The sequence below is a fragment of the Nanorana parkeri genome, unplaced genomic scaffold, assembly GCF_000935625.1.
Source record: "Nanorana parkeri isolate BGI_ZX_2015 unplaced genomic scaffold, ASM93562v1 scaffold756, whole genome shotgun sequence".
NCBI lineage: Eukaryota > Metazoa > Chordata > Amphibia > Anura > Dicroglossidae > Nanorana > Nanorana parkeri.
The window spans coordinates 548666-566729 of record NW_017307024.1 but is presented as its reverse complement, the minus strand read 5'-3'; the positions used below and the strand labels follow the sequence as shown (position 1 = coordinate 566729).

The 18064-nt window shown below is 40.7% G+C and overlaps 1 protein-coding gene across 2 annotated transcripts in view; it reads left to right on the top strand.

Moving 5' to 3' along the window:
- The window catches only part of GRB7 (growth factor receptor bound protein 7), a 140281-nt gene extending 122983 nt beyond the window's left edge, over window positions 1–17298 (top strand). For both annotated transcript variants that reach the window (XM_018564493.1, XM_018564494.1), the window contains 8 exons: window positions 2193–2303; window positions 3023–3121; window positions 4287–4361; window positions 8342–8458; window positions 9866–9926; window positions 11197–11284; window positions 12962–13055; window positions 16688–17298. In XM_018564493.1, coding sequence (XP_018419995.1) covers window positions 2193–2303; window positions 3023–3121; window positions 4287–4361; window positions 8342–8458; window positions 9866–9926; window positions 11197–11284; window positions 12962–13055; window positions 16688–16834 — 792 coding nt within the window. In that variant the 3' untranslated portion in view covers window positions 16835–17298. The remainder of the gene's footprint in view (window positions 1–2192; window positions 2304–3022; window positions 3122–4286; window positions 4362–8341; window positions 8459–9865; window positions 9927–11196; window positions 11285–12961; window positions 13056–16687) is intronic.
- The last annotated feature ends 766 nt before the right edge of the window (window positions 17299–18064 follow it).

Here is an 18064-nt window from a genome sequence, read left to right as displayed (position 1 = left end):
CGAGCTCTAAGGTTAGCCCTCGTTACTCGCAGCAGAGCAGATTTATAAAAACAAAAAAAACAAAAAGCATGATAGACTATACCTGACTGATTGCTACAACTTCTCATAGTATAGCTTTAAAATAAACCACAATTTATGAGCGCTGCCATCATATGGACAGGGAGGGATGTAGAGCCTAGGAGGGGATTACTAGGACTTTGTACCATGGGTCATATTTACTGTTAATTTTCTTGTAATTATTATATTCCATTGATTTCCAGTGACTTATTTGCTCTACTTGCACCATTATGTGAACTCAGTTCTATTACAGTAATTATTAACAATGACTTCCTTACAACATTATACTGTGTGGGAACAGGATCAACTTCGAATAAGGTTAACTTATTGGTATCTATGCATTTGGTCTCTAGATGAGCATTAAAGAGAAACTCTGTACAACATGCAGATTTGTGAAACAGGGCAAGTGATCATAGGCTGGTAATTACACTACCTCCATCTGATCTGCAGTTTCCAAAGTTATGTTTCTGAAGTAGTTTTAGCCATTAGATTCTGGTGTGTAAGAAAAACTTTAGAATGTGTACTATAAAGCTGCAGGTTGGGACACTGAGCTGGGTTTGATTAACATTTACTATACGAAGCTCATCCGTAAGGTTGGGCATCATAACGTAAAATGCAGGTCCAGGGGATTAGGTAAGTAGGAGTCCTTTACACAGGTCCCCTAGTCATTAACAAGCAGTCAACACTTGCAGTGCAGAGGTAGTCCCACTGCAAAGAGAGATTATTTTTATTGCTGTAGATATGCTTTAAGGCAGGGCCGAAACTACAGATCTCCTGGCCCCATAGCAAAAATTTAATAGGGCCCCACCCCTGATTATCCTTTTCTGAGCTGTGAGTAAGGATGCTAAGATTCCAAAAACTCCTCTTGTACATCTGAAGCTGTCTCTACACTGTAAACTTTACAGGGAATTAGAGTTGTCATCAACTGCAACCACTCCAACCCTTAATGAAACAGTACTGTATTTTCTTCACATGTTCTATGTTTAATTTGCCTCAACAACATAATGGGGCCCCCTTCCACCCCCAGGCCCCATAGCAGCCGCCTAGGCTGCTATGGCTATAGTCACGCCACTGCTTTAAGGGTGTAAATACCGTTCAGTATTTCAATATGAAGCTACAATCAAGAACACAGAGACATGACCTCAAAATGCTAGGAGGAACGTTCAAAACTAACCTTAGAAAAGTATTATTTTACTGAAAAAGTAATGGAAAGTTAAAAAAAACAACAGAAAAACAAAAAATCACTCGATGGACCTTTTTGTCTTATTCTGCTATCAATGTTCTACGTTTCTGTTTCCCTTTAACAGCAGCAGCTGCTGCCAGACCCCTCTAGAGGGAGATAAAGGGAAGACGAGAGACACATTTTGTATTGGGACAAATGAGCAGGTTATCTATATCTACAGATGTCCTATGAAAAACTCTGGTGTAAACAAAAACTTAAATACTGCTGGAATTCACATTAGCTCATTTTCTAAACCTAGAACAATATGTTGTCTGTGCCTGTCCTGGTTTGAGATCATAGTAAGCCAGTGAGAGCTGTATCTGTGCCCACCCTCGCCATTTATAGTTAATACAATAATATGCTTAAGGTGGAGAAGGGGCTACACACTGCTCCTTTTCATATTTATGGCTGTTAGAGGCATGGCAGAATACATAAACAGTAAGGGGGTTATTTATAGCAGAGAATTAATACCGCTATCCCTACACAAACCAACAAAAACAGCCTGGTCTACATTTTATGGCCCATTCATAAAATACAGGCTGTACTTTGGAGCTGGTGTTGCCCTATACAGTTCTCTGTGCCTAATGCTGCAGAAAGAATTCCACATTTGAAGGAAAAGCTGGTCACATGACTTTAATGAAGCACATAACGGGGCCCTTCTCCTGGCATGTATTTCTATTCCTTTTAATAGCACTAAGCTTGCTCCCAAAGCAAGCGATGCATAATGCACATTTGTTTGGTTTTATTATCAGTGGTATAGCCATACTGCTGCTTTATAACCGGGGCCCTAGGTGTATTCTATTCACTGAACTGTTTTGTTTCTTCTGTAGTCGGAGTGAAGTTATGTTGAATGAGTGCTTAGATGATAATAATTAATTGAGGGATGTACTGACAACACATTGATACCCTTCAGGATCCTCGGCACTTACAGTATTTTGCTGACGTGAATGAATCCAATGCCTACTGCCTGACGCAAGGAAAGAAACTCTACAGCGCTCCCACTGAATTTGGCTTTTGTTTGAAGGTATGTGCAATATAAAGCCTCTACAAAGCCTTTGTTTTTAGAGAGTATGTTTGTTCATCTTAAAAACATTCTTTACTGTCTGCTTATACAGTACATGTATGCATGGTTTGAAGTAAAATGAAAGGCACTTAACCAACCTCGTTTCTCTGATTTGACTCTGACACAGAGTAGCTTTACCCTTGTCTCCTTGGCCAAGTCTTCTGGTCTCCATCCACTCACTTCTAATATCTTTGGTAAGAAAAACTTTGGTAGGAGAACAATGCTACCAGTTTCAGTGGGCAGTAGCTTGTCTATTCAAGACTGCAAGGTAGACTAGGACATTATACATGAGTTGAGACCAGTCTCCTGACCAGGATATAACGGCCATAGCAGAAATTAGGGGCATGGAATTATTGAGACAACTGAATAAAGAGAAGTGGGGAAGCAAGTATCCACAAGAAAAAGCAGGAGGGATTGTAGAGTGGCCCAGAGCATTCTTAGAGCCCCATCAGCATTGTAACTGTTGTTAAATAATTCTGTGATGCCAAATACACTTCTATAGAAATAAATTAGTAATGGATATTTTATAAGCCCCTGATGCTTCTACTTGCATCACCTTCACCTTCTCCTTACTGCATGAATGTATATAAAGCAAACACCTTATAAACAATTTCTGTAGCTATCTCTCCTTATACCATTTCTGCTTATTTGACTGATAAATGTTACTGCCTTTTTTCCAGCCGTACAAGATGCGGAGTGGCACTAAAGGGCTGAAGATTTTGTGCAGCGAGGATGAGCAATCCCGCACCTGTTGGCTTACTGCCATTCGACTGTTTAAGGTAAGCTGACAGGTAGCAAAGTTTAAACCTGTGCTCTTTTCTATAAATTATTAATTACACCAGCCAAGGAAAGGTTGCAGGCTGATTAAATTTATACCATGTGCACATTTTGACTCTGTTGGGGAAAATTTAAAGTAAACCTTTCTTGACACAGTATACCTGTACATCTAGCAATGTAACCTACAATGGTCCTTAGCTTTGCCAGCTTGGTTAAATGAGTAGAAACATTAACTGTGTAGTGTTCTGATGTAGAGTATCTGGTTGATGTTGTCTACAACTCAGCATATCTTTATGCCATTCTGACAAGGCAACCCGTACTTTCTAGCCTGCTGGTCATGTTGTATCAGAAACCTGTCTCTTCTTCAGACTTGCCTGGTCATGTACCTTCTGCTCTCCATCCCCAACTGTAAAGATCTGTGTGCATCTGAAGTTGTTGTGGTACCATGTGTTGTGCTTCATTGCACACATGCCAGCTGGGAAGCCTGTTGGCGTACCATTGAGAATCAAAGGCGGCACAACGCTACTCACCAACTTACCTAGTGTGTGGTAGCGTGCTTTGTGTGTGGATCCCATGCATTTAGCACAACCCTATAATGTGGATCGAACCTTAAGAGTCTACGAAAAGAGTGAAAAAAAGATGTGACCATAAAGCTGCCTTTGTTACTGTCTCCATTAAAAAAAGACAACTCTAGAATACAAATTGCACAAGAATGACGTAAGAATTCATAGCAAAGCATGGCAGCTTAATTTTGCCACAGTTGCCACTGAGTAGTATAGTAGGTCTGGGGCAGTAACATGAAAATGAACAGATTTAGCTTTACTTTCCTGACAATAATATATAGTCAGCGAGTGTTTGCATAGCTTCACTGCCCTTGAATTACTATACAGTTCAGGAGTCAGATAATGAAATTTAGTGATGCTGCTCCGGAATAAATATTTAGCCTTAGAGTCAGAGAGAGATATCTACAGTGATAGGTTTGAAGCTGCTTCTCCCACAGTGATAAACTATAACCTATTTTAGCCAATGGCCTTTAAGCTTTTAATAGATTAGCATCAGTGAAGAGAAATATTCTTATTAATTGGTTACTATAAATTACTCCATATTGAACATTATGCTTGATAGCTGGTATGCTGACATATATTACTTTTTGTTCTTTTTCTTTAGTATGGGGCTCAGCTCTACAAGAATTACCAGATTTGCAAACGTGGCCCTCAGTCTTGGACAGATCTAAAAAAACAGGTAACATGTTGATATTTTTCTGAGGAACTGACTGAAGTCAGTACCTGCATATACCCTGAGAACTTTGGGTATATCAGGGATGTACATTTGTCTAATAACCCTTTTGGAGAGCCATGTACTGTAACAAGGCTCTTCATAGGTTAAAGGAGAACTATGAGGTGAGTGCTTTTCACTCACCTCATAGTTCTAGCCCACCTGTGACAATAAGACTGTCACAGGTCGGCTCAGTAGATCGGGAGGTGAGCGAACACATACCGGGTTCGCTCACCTCTCGATCCTGTCACGGCTCTCTGCCGTGACAGGGGGAGGGGCTGGATTCCCCTCTCCCCGCTCCGATCTGCCAGCGCTGACTGGCGGAACGGATGGGGGAGGGGGCGGGTACAGCTGGCTCTGCCTCTAGATAGGCAGGGCCAGCTGTCACTCACGCAGCTGGGCGGATCCCGACGTCTAAGTCAGGATCCGCTCTGGCTGCGGCGTCTCAGTATACCGCGAGCTGTAGCTCGCGGTATACTGAGCTTAGGGTAACGGGAGGACGCTAGTTTGTGTCCTCCCGTTACCCGAAGGAGAACTATGGGGAAAAACACTGACCCCCATAGTTCTCCTTTAATGCCCGCATCAAGACTGTGCAGTGTATGAAGTGAACGATCTATAAAGGAAAACACTTTTAATCAGCTCTTTTGTGCCGGAGGTAGTTGTAATTCTTGTCCATTGCAGCAGCTGATACAATTTTGCCAGCAGATAACATATAATGTAGCTTTTGTGTAAAAGTGTACAACTCCTTTAATAAAACTAATTGGTAAGCCAGTTTTTGGCAGTAAAATACTACAAGCCTCCCTGTGCAACCTTGAATGTCAAGCACAGCCATTCGATAAGGTCTAGGTTAATCTCAGGATTTAATAAAACTAGCTATCCTTATTTGCCATTTGCTATCTAGATAAATGTGCAATTCAAGGACAATGTATAATTGTTTACAGAAAAATAACTGAGCCCTAAAATATTCAGTGTAAGAATCTGTGAATTTAGCCAGGTATATTTGGAAGTTGCAAACACAGATCCAAGTAGAGCTCATACTTAATGCATTTTCAAAAAGTCATAGCAAAAATCCACTAACTGTAGTTCCTGGTAAAGATGGGGGAACCAGCATTCCACTGAAATCTATAGCCCCTTTCACACAGGTGGTCCGAACATGTCCACCTGTCAGTTTTTCAGGTGGACCCGATCGGATGCCGAATGCTAGTCTATGGCCAGCCGGGTCTAAACGGACGTATGTCCGTTTACATCCAGTTGCCCCCAACTCCGACCTGGTCTGGAAAACTAACAGAATAGAGTTCACAAGTTACATTTCATTGAGGTCTAGCACAGTGTAATGCGGTTGTACCATGTTGCACCCTGATGTGCTGAACAAAAGTACTGCATGCAGTATGTTTTTTCAGCGCACACCACTGCAATGTGGTGGTGTGAAATAAGCCTATCTGAAACACGGCAAATTGCCTTGTCTTGCGTTGTGGCTGCACTGGCTGTTTTTTTCTGGTGTGAATCCAGCCTAAGATTGTTTGGACTCTAATGTTAAGGGAGGCTTCTTATTATGAGAGGGGACTCTGATGTGAAGGGGGGACCTAATTTTTTTGTATTTTTGCATGGGGTCCTCCCTTAAAATCCATAACAGACCCCTATCTGCGATAGGGGTCTGGTATGGATTATGTAGGGCCACAGTTCTTGTTTTAAATTTTAGACTGGGGTGCCTTGAGATTTTGCATGCTTCTAAAGGGTGCTGTGACTGAAAAAAAGGATGTGAGAGGAAATCTTCCCAACATGTAGGAAATACCCTTTTAGACAGCTGCCACCACAATAAGTGTCCCCATTGAAATATTTCTCCTTTGTTTCTGTTCTGGAGACAACTCAGAATGTTGGATTTTCCCTTTACATGCTAGTGACAGTAGTCATCAGGACAAATAGATGGCTGACTATCCCTAATGGAGGTGCAGACAGTAATTAAAAGCTGAGTGACAGAGTTTTAACCCCTCATCACTGTATCCAAAACTAAAACAAATTGACATAAGATGCATTCAATGTGGAAACCATACATGTTACTTTTCACTAAAGTGATAGTGTGACATTTGGTGGGTTGCTATGGATTAAGTGTCCATAGTCACTAGAGGGCAGTCATATGTGCAAGCATTGTGCAAGGGCTGTCAGGCACCTATATCCACTCACTCAAACAAATTAGCATTTTGCTAGAAGGAGGACGAACTTTGCAAACACATTTTGGTGCTTGTTAATTATGGAAAACAATAGTGTTTAGACAAGTGTATAACATTGCTCTTTCCCCCACTAGGTAATGGCTGGTGTGGTTTGAGGGTACTTTACTGTATGTAAATCTGTCACCCAATCTAACCAATAACAACCAAAAGTCATCTTCCTTTTTTTCGTACTTCGCAAATCATTATATAAATTGTTACCAAAGGGACATGCTGGAAAATCATTGGCTGAACATTGCAGCAAATCAGCTGGTGGCGCTGTCGGAATACAATGTACACATTGGGAGATTCTTTCATTCACGCTGATAGTATGGATGGAGGAATCTGCATTTTTTTAGTTCTGCCTGTGAGGCTTAACAAAAAAATATGACAGTGTGTACCCAACTTAAGTTTACCCAGCAATATTTAGTTGTGGATTGATGCTTGGGGTATGAACCATGCTCCCCAAAAGCTCTCATCTTTTTAGAGCTATCTTTCCTCCTTTCACCCATTAACTTTTCCTCCTTTTGTAAAAGGAAAACTCTCTTGTAATGTAATGTGATATTACTGGAAATTCATACATGAAGACTGAAACCCTCCTACCTCCTTTGTAATGATCCCTAGAGAGGAACTGGGAACTCAACCGGAATGATCAGTCCGTGGGAACCCAACCGGAATGATCAGTCCATCGTAATCCCTAAAAGATGTGAGGTGCTGATGTGTATTTAGCATGTTGGCAGCTATCCGGAGCTGATTTAGCTATAATTTAAATTTGATCTCCGAAATTTACATGATCTCTACCAAATCCTAAACCTTATACAAGCTAGACAGACATATACTGTGTATTGATGTGTTAGGAATTTCTGCAGGTTATAAACAGTTCCAGAGATCAAGGAAAAGATGAAGAAATATTATGTTACCTTCCAATTACTGATATCAGTATCTAAAGTCTTAAAGGTTAACTACAATGATTTGGGATCAAATGTATTTATTTATTAGCGGATACATCTTGTAACTGATGTTTTAGATCTTTTTGCTTTCTAAGAAATAATTTGTAAAATACACTTTTAAAGGAAAACTGTACCTCTGTATACTTATCCTTCAAGTGAGCCCTTTCCCCAGCACCCCATTACCACCACCAGATCCCTGTTTTGTAGATGGCTGAGAGCCACATAGGTAGCTGCTTCTTCTGTAGACGCACAAAAATCACATATTTACATAAAAGGGGCCGTCAAACCAGGATAATTTGCAGGGCCAGGTGTGCGACTCCCAGCAGGCTGATCACGAGGATGGCTGAACATAAGACTTTGGGGGGTGTAGGCGGAGGCAGCTTACTTAAAGAATAACTGTACAAAAGCACAGTTATCCTTTAATGCAGGGTCCCTTGCCACTTTATGCCACAGAGCATTATGTATTTTGAAAACAGAGAGCTAAGCAGAAGCTGTTTCCCTTCAGACTCATTTCTCCGACTGAAACTCTGAGAAGGGGAAGTGTGTCACCCCTCTGACTGATTCAGTTCTGTTTGTATATTTTAGCTATTGAGCTTTGTGAGCAGCAGGTTTTGATCAACAAAGACAGCTAAATACTGTATGTGAAAGGTAGCCCAGAACTCTGCTACTGGCTAAAATGTGAATATTCTTGTAATATTTCATGTTTACCTTAAAAATATAATTTCTGTTCTGAACATATTAATAAAAACTAGACATTTCTTTTGAATGTAACTAAGTGTTTTGCTCCTTACAGCGTAGTGTGTCAGATAGCACCTTGGTCCCTATGGATTTTTCGGGGTGTACGGGTCGAGTCATAGAGAATCCTCTGGAGGCATTGTCTGTGGCCTTGGAAGAGGCCCAGTCCTGGAGGGTGAGTATTAAGTGACACCATGAACATAGCTATAATATGGCCAGCTTAGCATGAGTGAGCTTGCACTACTGCCAGTGTCATTTGTGATGGTATACTGTTTGCTTACCAGCTTCTACTGTTTTCTTGCCATTATCCCTTTCATAGTTAGTTTAAAATCTGTATAAATGTAGCTGATGAGTAAAATGGGTTTTTGGCTTAGGATACGGGATGGATTGTATTGTATATATTAGAGGTGCACCGAAATGGAAATTTCAAAACCGAAACAAAACCGAAATAAAAAAAATTGTCAGGTCATAACCGAAACTGAAAATGTTTATTTTAATTTTTTCACATATATAAAAATTTGTATTTATTTTTTATAAACTTTTTATTTTTCATTCATAATTGATGATATAGTAACCATACTCTGTCCTCAATTATCTACAAACACTCAGCGATCACTGATTTGTGTTTGTACCGCTCTCCTCTCTGACACGCTGTCACAGGAGGCTGAGCGAGTGGTGCAGGGAGGAGAGCTCAGCTTCCTGTGACAGCGCTGAACCATCTCCGCCCACACACCGCTCTGCTGAGCGGTGTGGGAGGAGAGATACCGGCCGCTCACAGCGCTCTCCTCCTGCAGTGCTCAGCCAGCTGTCACACTTTCTCTTCTCCCCGCTGGGACACAGAGCAGTGCCCAGCGGGGAGGAAAGAAAGAATGGATGATTTCGTATTAATCTGTATTTATCTTTATTTAAAGGAGAACTATGAGGTGAGTGCTTCTCACTCACCTCATAGTTCTAGCCGACCTGCGACAATGAGACTGTCACAGGGCGGCTCAGTAGATCGGGAGGTGAGCGAACATATACCGGCGTTCGATCACCTCTCGTTCCTGTCACGGCTCTCCGCCGTGACAGGGGAGGGCAGGATTCCCCCCTCCCCGCTCCGATCCGCCAGCGCTGACTGGCGGAACGGATGGGGGAGGGGCGGGTACATCTGGCTCTGCCTCTAGATAGGCAGAGCCAGCTGTCACTCACGCGGCTGGGCGGATCTCGACATCGATGTCGGGATCCGCTGCGGCGTCTCAGTATACCGCGAGCTTTAGCTTGCGGTATACTGAGCTTAGGGTAACGGGAGGACGCTCGTTTTTGTCCTCTTGTGACCCTAAGGAGAACTATGGGGAAAAGCCCTGACCCCATAGTTCTCCTTTAAGTACTGAACATAAAAAAAGAAAGAAAGAAATACTTACATAAACTGTTATATATTGCTTACTTTAAATACACTGGTAGATTACAGGCAAAGTGACCACCTTTACTGGCAACTTCAAATCAAACTCATCTTGGGTCCCTTATGTATATACAGTATGTATATTATAGAGCATTAGAGGTTTACAGAAAGCCAGTATGTAATGTGCTCTTCATTGTCTTGCAGAAAAAAACAACTCACCGTTATAGTCTGCCCAACCCATGCCAAACGACCCCGAGCAGTGCAGGTAAGTTAAAGTGAGCTGTATGTATGTTAGACACAAAGATTCTAGAACATTTTTGTTGGATTCAAAACCTGGAAAATTCGCAAATCATAATAAGCACAAATAACAACAAAAAACATATGGTGCTGCATTGCTAATCGCAATCTATTTGCCAATGCCTAAAGTGAACTACTCCATTACTTAAAGGAGAACTATGGGGTTAGGGCTTTTCCCCATAGTTCTCCTTAGGGTAACGGGAGGACACAAAATAGCATCCTCCCGTCACCCTAAGCTCAGTATACCGCGAGCTGTAGCAGCTGAAGCTGGATCCGCCCAGCTGCGTGAGTGACAGCTGGCTCTGCCTATCTAGAGGCAGAGCCAGCTGTACCCACCCCCTCCCTCGTCCGTTCCGCCAGTCAGCACTGGAGGATCGGAGCGGGGAAGGGGGAATCCAGCCCCTCCCCTGTCACGGCAGAGAGCCATGATAAGGATTGAGAAGTGAGCGAACGCCGGTATGTGTTCGCTCACTTCCCGATCTACTGAGCCGGCCTGTGGCAATCTCATTGTCACAGGTCGGCTAGAACTATGAGGTGACTGAAAAGCACTCACCTCATAGTTCTCCTTTAAGAATGTAAACATAGTGGTGCCCTCCTAATCCACTCTCCATCATCTGTTTCAGACACATTCCTCATTAGTAAAAATGTAGGTTTAGCAGACCAAACAGAACTGCTGCTCATAGTTAACTTGTGCCTAAAAGACTGACACAGAAAGAGAAGAGATGTCTTTGACATGTGAGCTGTAACTTAAAGCCTGGCCTTACCTTTTCTATTCTGTGTTAGAGGTAAGATGGTGGCTCTCCTTGGGGGGGAATAGATGGTTCTTGAGATACAGACTTGAGTTTTTCTTCACTGATTGTGCATCAGCAAGTTCTTCATATACTAAATAGTTCATATTTGGCAGAAGTTTCTGTAAAGATTGTCTAAGGAAAGCATTTCTTCAATATCCCATTCCCTAACCTTTACAAGAACAATGACAGCTTACATACATTTAAATAACTGAGGTCTTGTTGGGCCTATGGACTTCTTTGTAGTGAAGACTCTACAAGTCCCATATGAAAAAATATATGTTTGAACAAAATTGATACAACTTGTATATATATTTACAAAATTGTTTGGAAAAGAGTTGGGAAGTGTACCCCTTCTGAAGATTTACCCCCTGCTGAAGATTTACCTCTATGAGCTACATGACTGCAGATATTTCACATTATTTTCTTCCTTATCTTATTTTCCAACAGTCATACACAAGACTCAGGCGTGGTATCATGGGCGTCTATCAAGAGATGAGACTCAGCGGCTCATGATGCAGCAAGGAATGGCGGACGGGTAAGACCAGAAAGCTTTGACATCATGTCATTACTAACTCTGAATCTCTCTTCACTTCGAAGTGAATCTTCACTCACAATGACGCCCTCGTCAAAACAGAGTTACTCTTCTGTTTACTGTAAATACAGAACTACGTAACTTGCTAATGTGGTTTCTATCTGTCTTATTATATTTTAAGTACATTGTGAAAATCTATTACCATATCAAGACTCCGGAGCCAAATAAAAATTACTTTCATTTAGACATTACCAACAAACAGTTATCCCTTCTCAGGGCCAGTTTGGTCACAACAAACCACCCTGTAAAAGAAGAAGTTAAATACTTACCTTTTCGCCAAGAGGTGACAAGCCTCTGACCAAAGTTCTGTGTTTCTACAAGCAGTGTGTATTTGAGGAAATAAGTTGGATACACTTTTTTTATGAAAATTTTTATTTTTACGGGTTAATTTGAAGCACACATATCATGGGAGAAACACATAGACAACCAGTGTTGGTCTCTTTCTGAAGACGGCAATTGCCTGACTATCTGTAAAAAATAAGTCAAGGCAACTGGACTTGCTGTATATTTCTTGAAGACGTTTCACTGGACATACAACCAGCTTTCTCAATTCAGAATGACTTGTACAAAAATTCAGGATTCAGCAGTGTACCTACATCTAAAGGAAAAAGGTCAGTCCTTTGACGTCAGTCAGGTATGCATCATAGACAGGAGGAGGACTGGTTTAAAAGAGGTGTGAAAGGGGCCATTTATGTAAAAAAAGGAGAAGCCAAGCTTGAATATAGGTGTGGGGGGGGGGGGTGAGGCATCTATTGTCTGCCACATACAATGCTGTTTTAACACCTCTCTCTGGGCAGGCTATTAACACATCCTAGACTCCAATTATGAAAATGCAATCAACACCTGGTTGCAAATAACACATTATGTGGATTGGAGCAACATTCACCATATTTATTCCCAGATAATTTTTGTACAAGTCATTCTGCATTGAGATAGCTGGTCGGATGTCCAGTGAAACATCTTCAAGAAAAATACAGCAAGTCTAGTTGCCTTGACTTATTTTTTACAGATATACCGTGACCTGGATGCATGAGAACCTTCACAGACAATTGCCTGACTGTTTCTGACTCCTATACTTCTGAATTTAAACTGCTAAGATTTTGCCCCCAAGCAAATGAATAACTTCTAAGAAAAGGAGGTGTAAATCCCTAATGGTCATAATCTATTGGGTGCCAAACTTAAGCTGCTTGACCGTGTGCGGCACAAAAAAATTACCTAAGGGTGGGAGAGCAGCTTTATCATTTAAATACCAAGAGGTTAAAAAAAATTCGCTTAATCTAAAATAAAGAAGAAAAGCCCTTTAGATCTGGTGACAAGTTTAGCAGATTATTCTTGACATGATTTATGGTCTTATATTTTGTTGTGTGATGATTGCCATATCACAGTTCCTCTGTTGAAAGACAAATTATACCACTAACAAGGTGAGGAACCTCTGCCCCATGGTTAACCGTGATATAACTATTGAAAGCAGGAAACTTGTTGTCATTGAATATTAAGAGTGGACAAAGAAATAGCAAACTGTTTGGTTTGTTCTAGTCGTGGGGAATGGGATGAAATGAAAGAAGATATATCTTCGCTTGCCTTCTGACATAAATGATCTCTCTCTCTTTGCCCCCACAGAGTTTTCCTGGTGCGAGAAAGCACAAGAAATCCCAAAGGATTTGTCCTGTCATTGTGTCACTTGCAGAAGATCAAGCACTACCTCATCCTACCGGTATGTGGCTGACCTCAGTGCAACTGGAGAACGTGAGGAGAACATGGTGCTTTGTGCAAAGCAATGTTGGCACTGAAATAGCCAGCTGCTAAATTAAAATCGACTCTGATAAGAATTTATGATGTAGCCCTGGACCTGATAGTTTTTTCTGCTAGATAAGGAGTTCTCTATGACTTCAGCAAATTTAAAAGGAAGCATGTACTGAGGGAAATGCAAAGGCTACAATTGCTGACATCCTTCTGAAACTGATATCTGTCTGGCTGTCTCTAGCCTCAATATTTGATAAGCTATTAACCTACGACAAGCAAGAATTCCAGTTCAGTTGTCCTTTAAAGGCACACTCCCATCAAACCTGAAAATATTGCATATTTACTGAATTGATTTTGGCTTGTAAATTTCAGCCAAAGCATTCCATGAATAAGATTTCCACCATGAGAGTATTATTGCTTCTAGTATTGCTGTGACAATACACTGCCTGGCCCAAAAAAAAACATTCACACACTCTAATATTTTGTTGGACTGTCTTTAGCTTTGATTACGGCACGCATTCACCATGGTATCTTTTCGATAAGCTAATGCGATGCCACAACATGTATTTCCATCCAGAGTTGCATTAATTTTGAACCAAGATCTTGTAGTGATAATGGGATAGTCAGACCACTGAGTAAAATTTTCTCCAGCACATCCCAAAGATTCTCAATGGGGTTAAGGTCTGGATCCATGTGTGAAAATGATCTCTCATGCTATCTGAACCACTCTTTCACAATTTCAGCCTGATGAATCCTGGCATTGTGATCTTTAATATGCCCATGCCATCAGGGAAGAAAAAAATACATTGATGGAAAAACCTGGTCATTCACTATATTTAGGTAGACAGCTGACCTCATTTTTGGGGACATAACATTGCTGAAGCTAGACCTGACCAACTGAAGCAACCTCCAGATCATAACTCTAAATCCAGGTGGTGACTTTTTTTGGCCAGGCAGTGTATACTATTTATTGCTGTGGCAGTATGAATTTCACCTAAAGTATAAGCTGACCATACATGTGGCACTAAAGTTCAACATGCCTATTATGATTGCAAGTAATAGCTAAAAACTAAGGAATAAATTGACAGCCTCAATACAGTTTATTGAAAGAATGAATCGAGAACAATACAAAATAAAGCAAAGTCTTCAAAATCTATCAAATTTTAGGTTGGATTGAAGTAGGGCGGTTTCTAACTAATTTCCTTGCAGTCAATCAAAACCACTATTTAAGGTCTTTGAATGCCTTGCAATTTCCTCAAAAATGTGATCAAAAGTTCAGTTGCTCTATTAGATTAACATGTATGGCCATATTTGCTATAGGTTAGGTTCAATGTAAGTTCAGTGCTGACCATACACAAGGTAATTTCAACCATTATTAGCCAACTTTTGATTGCAAAGAAAGGTCAGCCTGGCCCTACAGTTTTAAAACTTGTTGAAAGTAATTGAAGATGATACAAAAATCACCCTTGTACAGCATATGCCTGGTAAATTGGTTAGGTATGGAGGCTACATATGAATGTATGGAAGGCAGGAGGCAGAACTTTTTTTCTTGTTAAAGTGAGTTAAAGAGTCAATGTTTTGTTTTTCATTTCCAAACATATGATTGGGTATTCAAAGTAAGGGCAACTTTATTTTATTTACAAAGCTAAGTGAGCATTACATACTGCTTTAGTAAATCAACCTCAATGACAACCTGCGTCCTGAGACCTGCCCAGTCCCAAGTGACACCTTGGCTGATATTACTTTCTGGACATGCCTTAAGCAACATCTGAATCATTTTATGATGATTCAGCATTTGTAGACCTAGAAAGTTTAGTCAGCTTTCCAGCACATCAAACTGTTATTAACTGGGTGTATTTAAGACATTTAAGATTGAACGCCTATAATATTAAGGACAAGATTGAAAAAACTGTTGACTTAGCATATTGTAGAACACATCACATTTGCAACGATCAGCCTTTTTATTATTCCTGTTTTTTTCTTTTAAAGATATTAGGTGAAATGTATAATGTTAATGGATATTGAATGTCTGGGAAAAAATAACTCAACATGAGCATCCATTTTTCTATATCTGGGTGTTTTAATTAATTAACCATTCGGAGCATAGGAATCTTCCATAATCGCATGCTTAGTTGCATCACACAGAATCTGTGATACTGGTATAGACCCCTTTACAGTTAAACAGGCCAAGCAATAGCATCATATCTCCCATAATCTAGCCCACCAAAAAAATGGTATGGAGAACATTCACTGGCTTGTATGTGTCAATCCCTCGATGATTGGACTCGATGATACTCCCTCGCTACCAAAAATGCAGTAAAATCCTCCATCAGGAGCACAAATGCAGCATTGACCTTATAGTGATTCATGCATGGCAAAGCAGCACGTTCTTTCAACCACCCCCACCCTTCCTAGCAACATATATTAAGCCTTGCTTTTTTTTGCATCTCTGTTACTCAGATACTTTTGAAGAGAACACATGACCTCCTCCTCTTCTTCCCATGTGACAGTGTTATGTCTTGGTTGCTATGACATGGGGGGTAGGGAAAAAGTTCTCAGCTCTGTATAATCTGTTTTCCTGGAATTCAGCTCTAAAACGATCCTTAAGTGACCAAAAACATTTGTAAAGTAGCAATTTTGTGGTGCTTTCAAGTGCCTATTTATCTTTATAGTGATCCCCTCGGAACCCCATTTAGGCCTGGGTATAGGTTAAGCCCCTGCCCGAAGTCCCACCCCTGTCATTGAACGTTCAAATGCCAGACTACCTCCCACTGACAATTTAGCATTTGACTATTTGAGTAACAGGGGCCAGTGTAGCACCAAAAAGGGTGATGTTTAATTTTGATTTGGGCACAACCTGAGTCGATGTGTACAGACTGGGGATGCACCGATACCATTTTTTCCAGATAGTATTATTCTGGATTGCTGTATAATGTAGTGCTAGGATTTGTAGTCCTCTATAGCCAGTTACCATTCGGCATTGCTGTATAATGTATTGCAGGGATTTGTAGTCCTTTATAGCGGCTAGTGTTATTATAACACCATCAGCTATAGGACTATAAATCCTAGCAATACATTATACAGCAATGCAGAATAATACCATCAGCTATAGAGGATGACAAATTCCAGCAATACATTACACAGCAATGCAGAATAACATATTGCTACATACTTTTGATGTCGGGCGGAGGGTCTCAGGAGGGGTCTGGAGGGTCTCAGGAGGTGGAGAAAGCTCTGTAAGCAGGTGACTTGTGGTTCCTAGAAAGAGCAGGATCTAAGGCAGCCGCTTCCATTTTTCAACATTTTAAGTGCCAGTATCGGTTTTTAGTATCAGGTCATTTTCACAAGTGCAAGTACTCGTAAAAATACCCAGTATCAGCACCAATACCAATACAGGTATCACTGCATCCCTAGTAAAGACTGAGCCTAGGATTTAAGGGGCAACACAGGGATCAATTTCAAGGCCTCATGGGTGCTCAAGGTACTTCCAGGCATCACAGGTGCCCACAATTCAGTACTGAGGTTATTTTAAGGGAAGGTAATAAGCCAGCAATGTATAATGTCAGTTTTATCAAATAAATTCTGTTTTTGTTTCTACTCTAGTGTGAGGAAGATGGCAGACCCTACTTCTCAATGGATGATGGACAAACCAAATTTTTGGACCTTATCCAACTGGTCGAGTTTCACCAGATAAATCGGGGTATTCTCTCTTGTAATCTCAAGCACTATTGCACTTGTGTAGCACTGTAAGCGAGTCCCGAATGACACACTGTGAAGCTGGAGCAGGACTCTTGAAGAAACTGCATTGACCTAAGATGGATGTTCCACCGACATGAATGATGTTCCACTATATCGGGCTACTGAGTGAAAGCCAGCATGAGTCCAGTGCTGGTACTGGAGACGAAAACTTTTGCAAAATTGTTACTGTAAGCCTCACGTTCGTGGATGCAATTCTATCAGGAAGCAGTGAAACAATAAGCTACACCTTTTTTCTTTTCCTTCTGATGGTATAAACTGTCTTGTGACAGCCAGATGACATTTAGTGGATATATTCCAGTAGAAGTGGAGCTTTCCAAAATCTCCCAATGCCCACTGAAAGAGGGCATTCGAGCTGTGTCCCGACAAGGAATGTAAAATGGTACATCTGTTGCCGAGCGCATTGTACTGTAAATATCGACAAGGCCAGTTCACTGTCACATATTTTATGCAAAAAATCCTAACAATATATTTTTGCCTTCTATTTCCTCTTATTTTTGTACAGACTGCTCTAACCTCAATCTACTTAATGAAGAGAGAAAGAAAATTATTTATATGTACCACATTAATAAAAAAAACAAATGCTCACTATCAAGGCTTATTGTTGCTGTTTGGACCAGATGTTTTATTTAAGTTATTGATGAATATTAACAATTTGGACAAAATGAGTTTGCACTGGCAACTTAAGGTACTTTCTTCGGTATAGTCTAGACACAGAACAGTTAGACATAGCAGGCCTCTAACCAACCTTTAAAGGGATTTGTTCACCAACAACCATGTTAAATGCCATCTACTGCCAAATATGTTTTTTGTTTTTTGGTTCTGAGTTACTGTGTCCTAATTGTCCTCAATTTCTGTCCTGGTGACAGATATCACAATGAACATAATGTGAACCCCAATTCTCTCCAACAGGTGCACAGAACAGTAATTAAGGCATAACTAAGGCTTTAACCTTCCTCATTCTAACATTAACTTAAAAAAAATGAGTTCACCTAAGCTATTAAAGTGTATGTTTAGGCAAAACCTCTTATTTCATTTTAGATAGATTGGGGAAAATGTAGCCCTTTGTCAAGCTTTTATTGCTGTTTGTATCCCCATTGCGGAGATTCCCCCCACTATTAATACGGTTGACCGTTGTCACCAGGAAATAAAGTGAGGGGAAAGCCAACATTTTAGAGTTGTCCTCAAAAACAGTGGGGGAAGTGAGGGAAAATCTTCCAATGG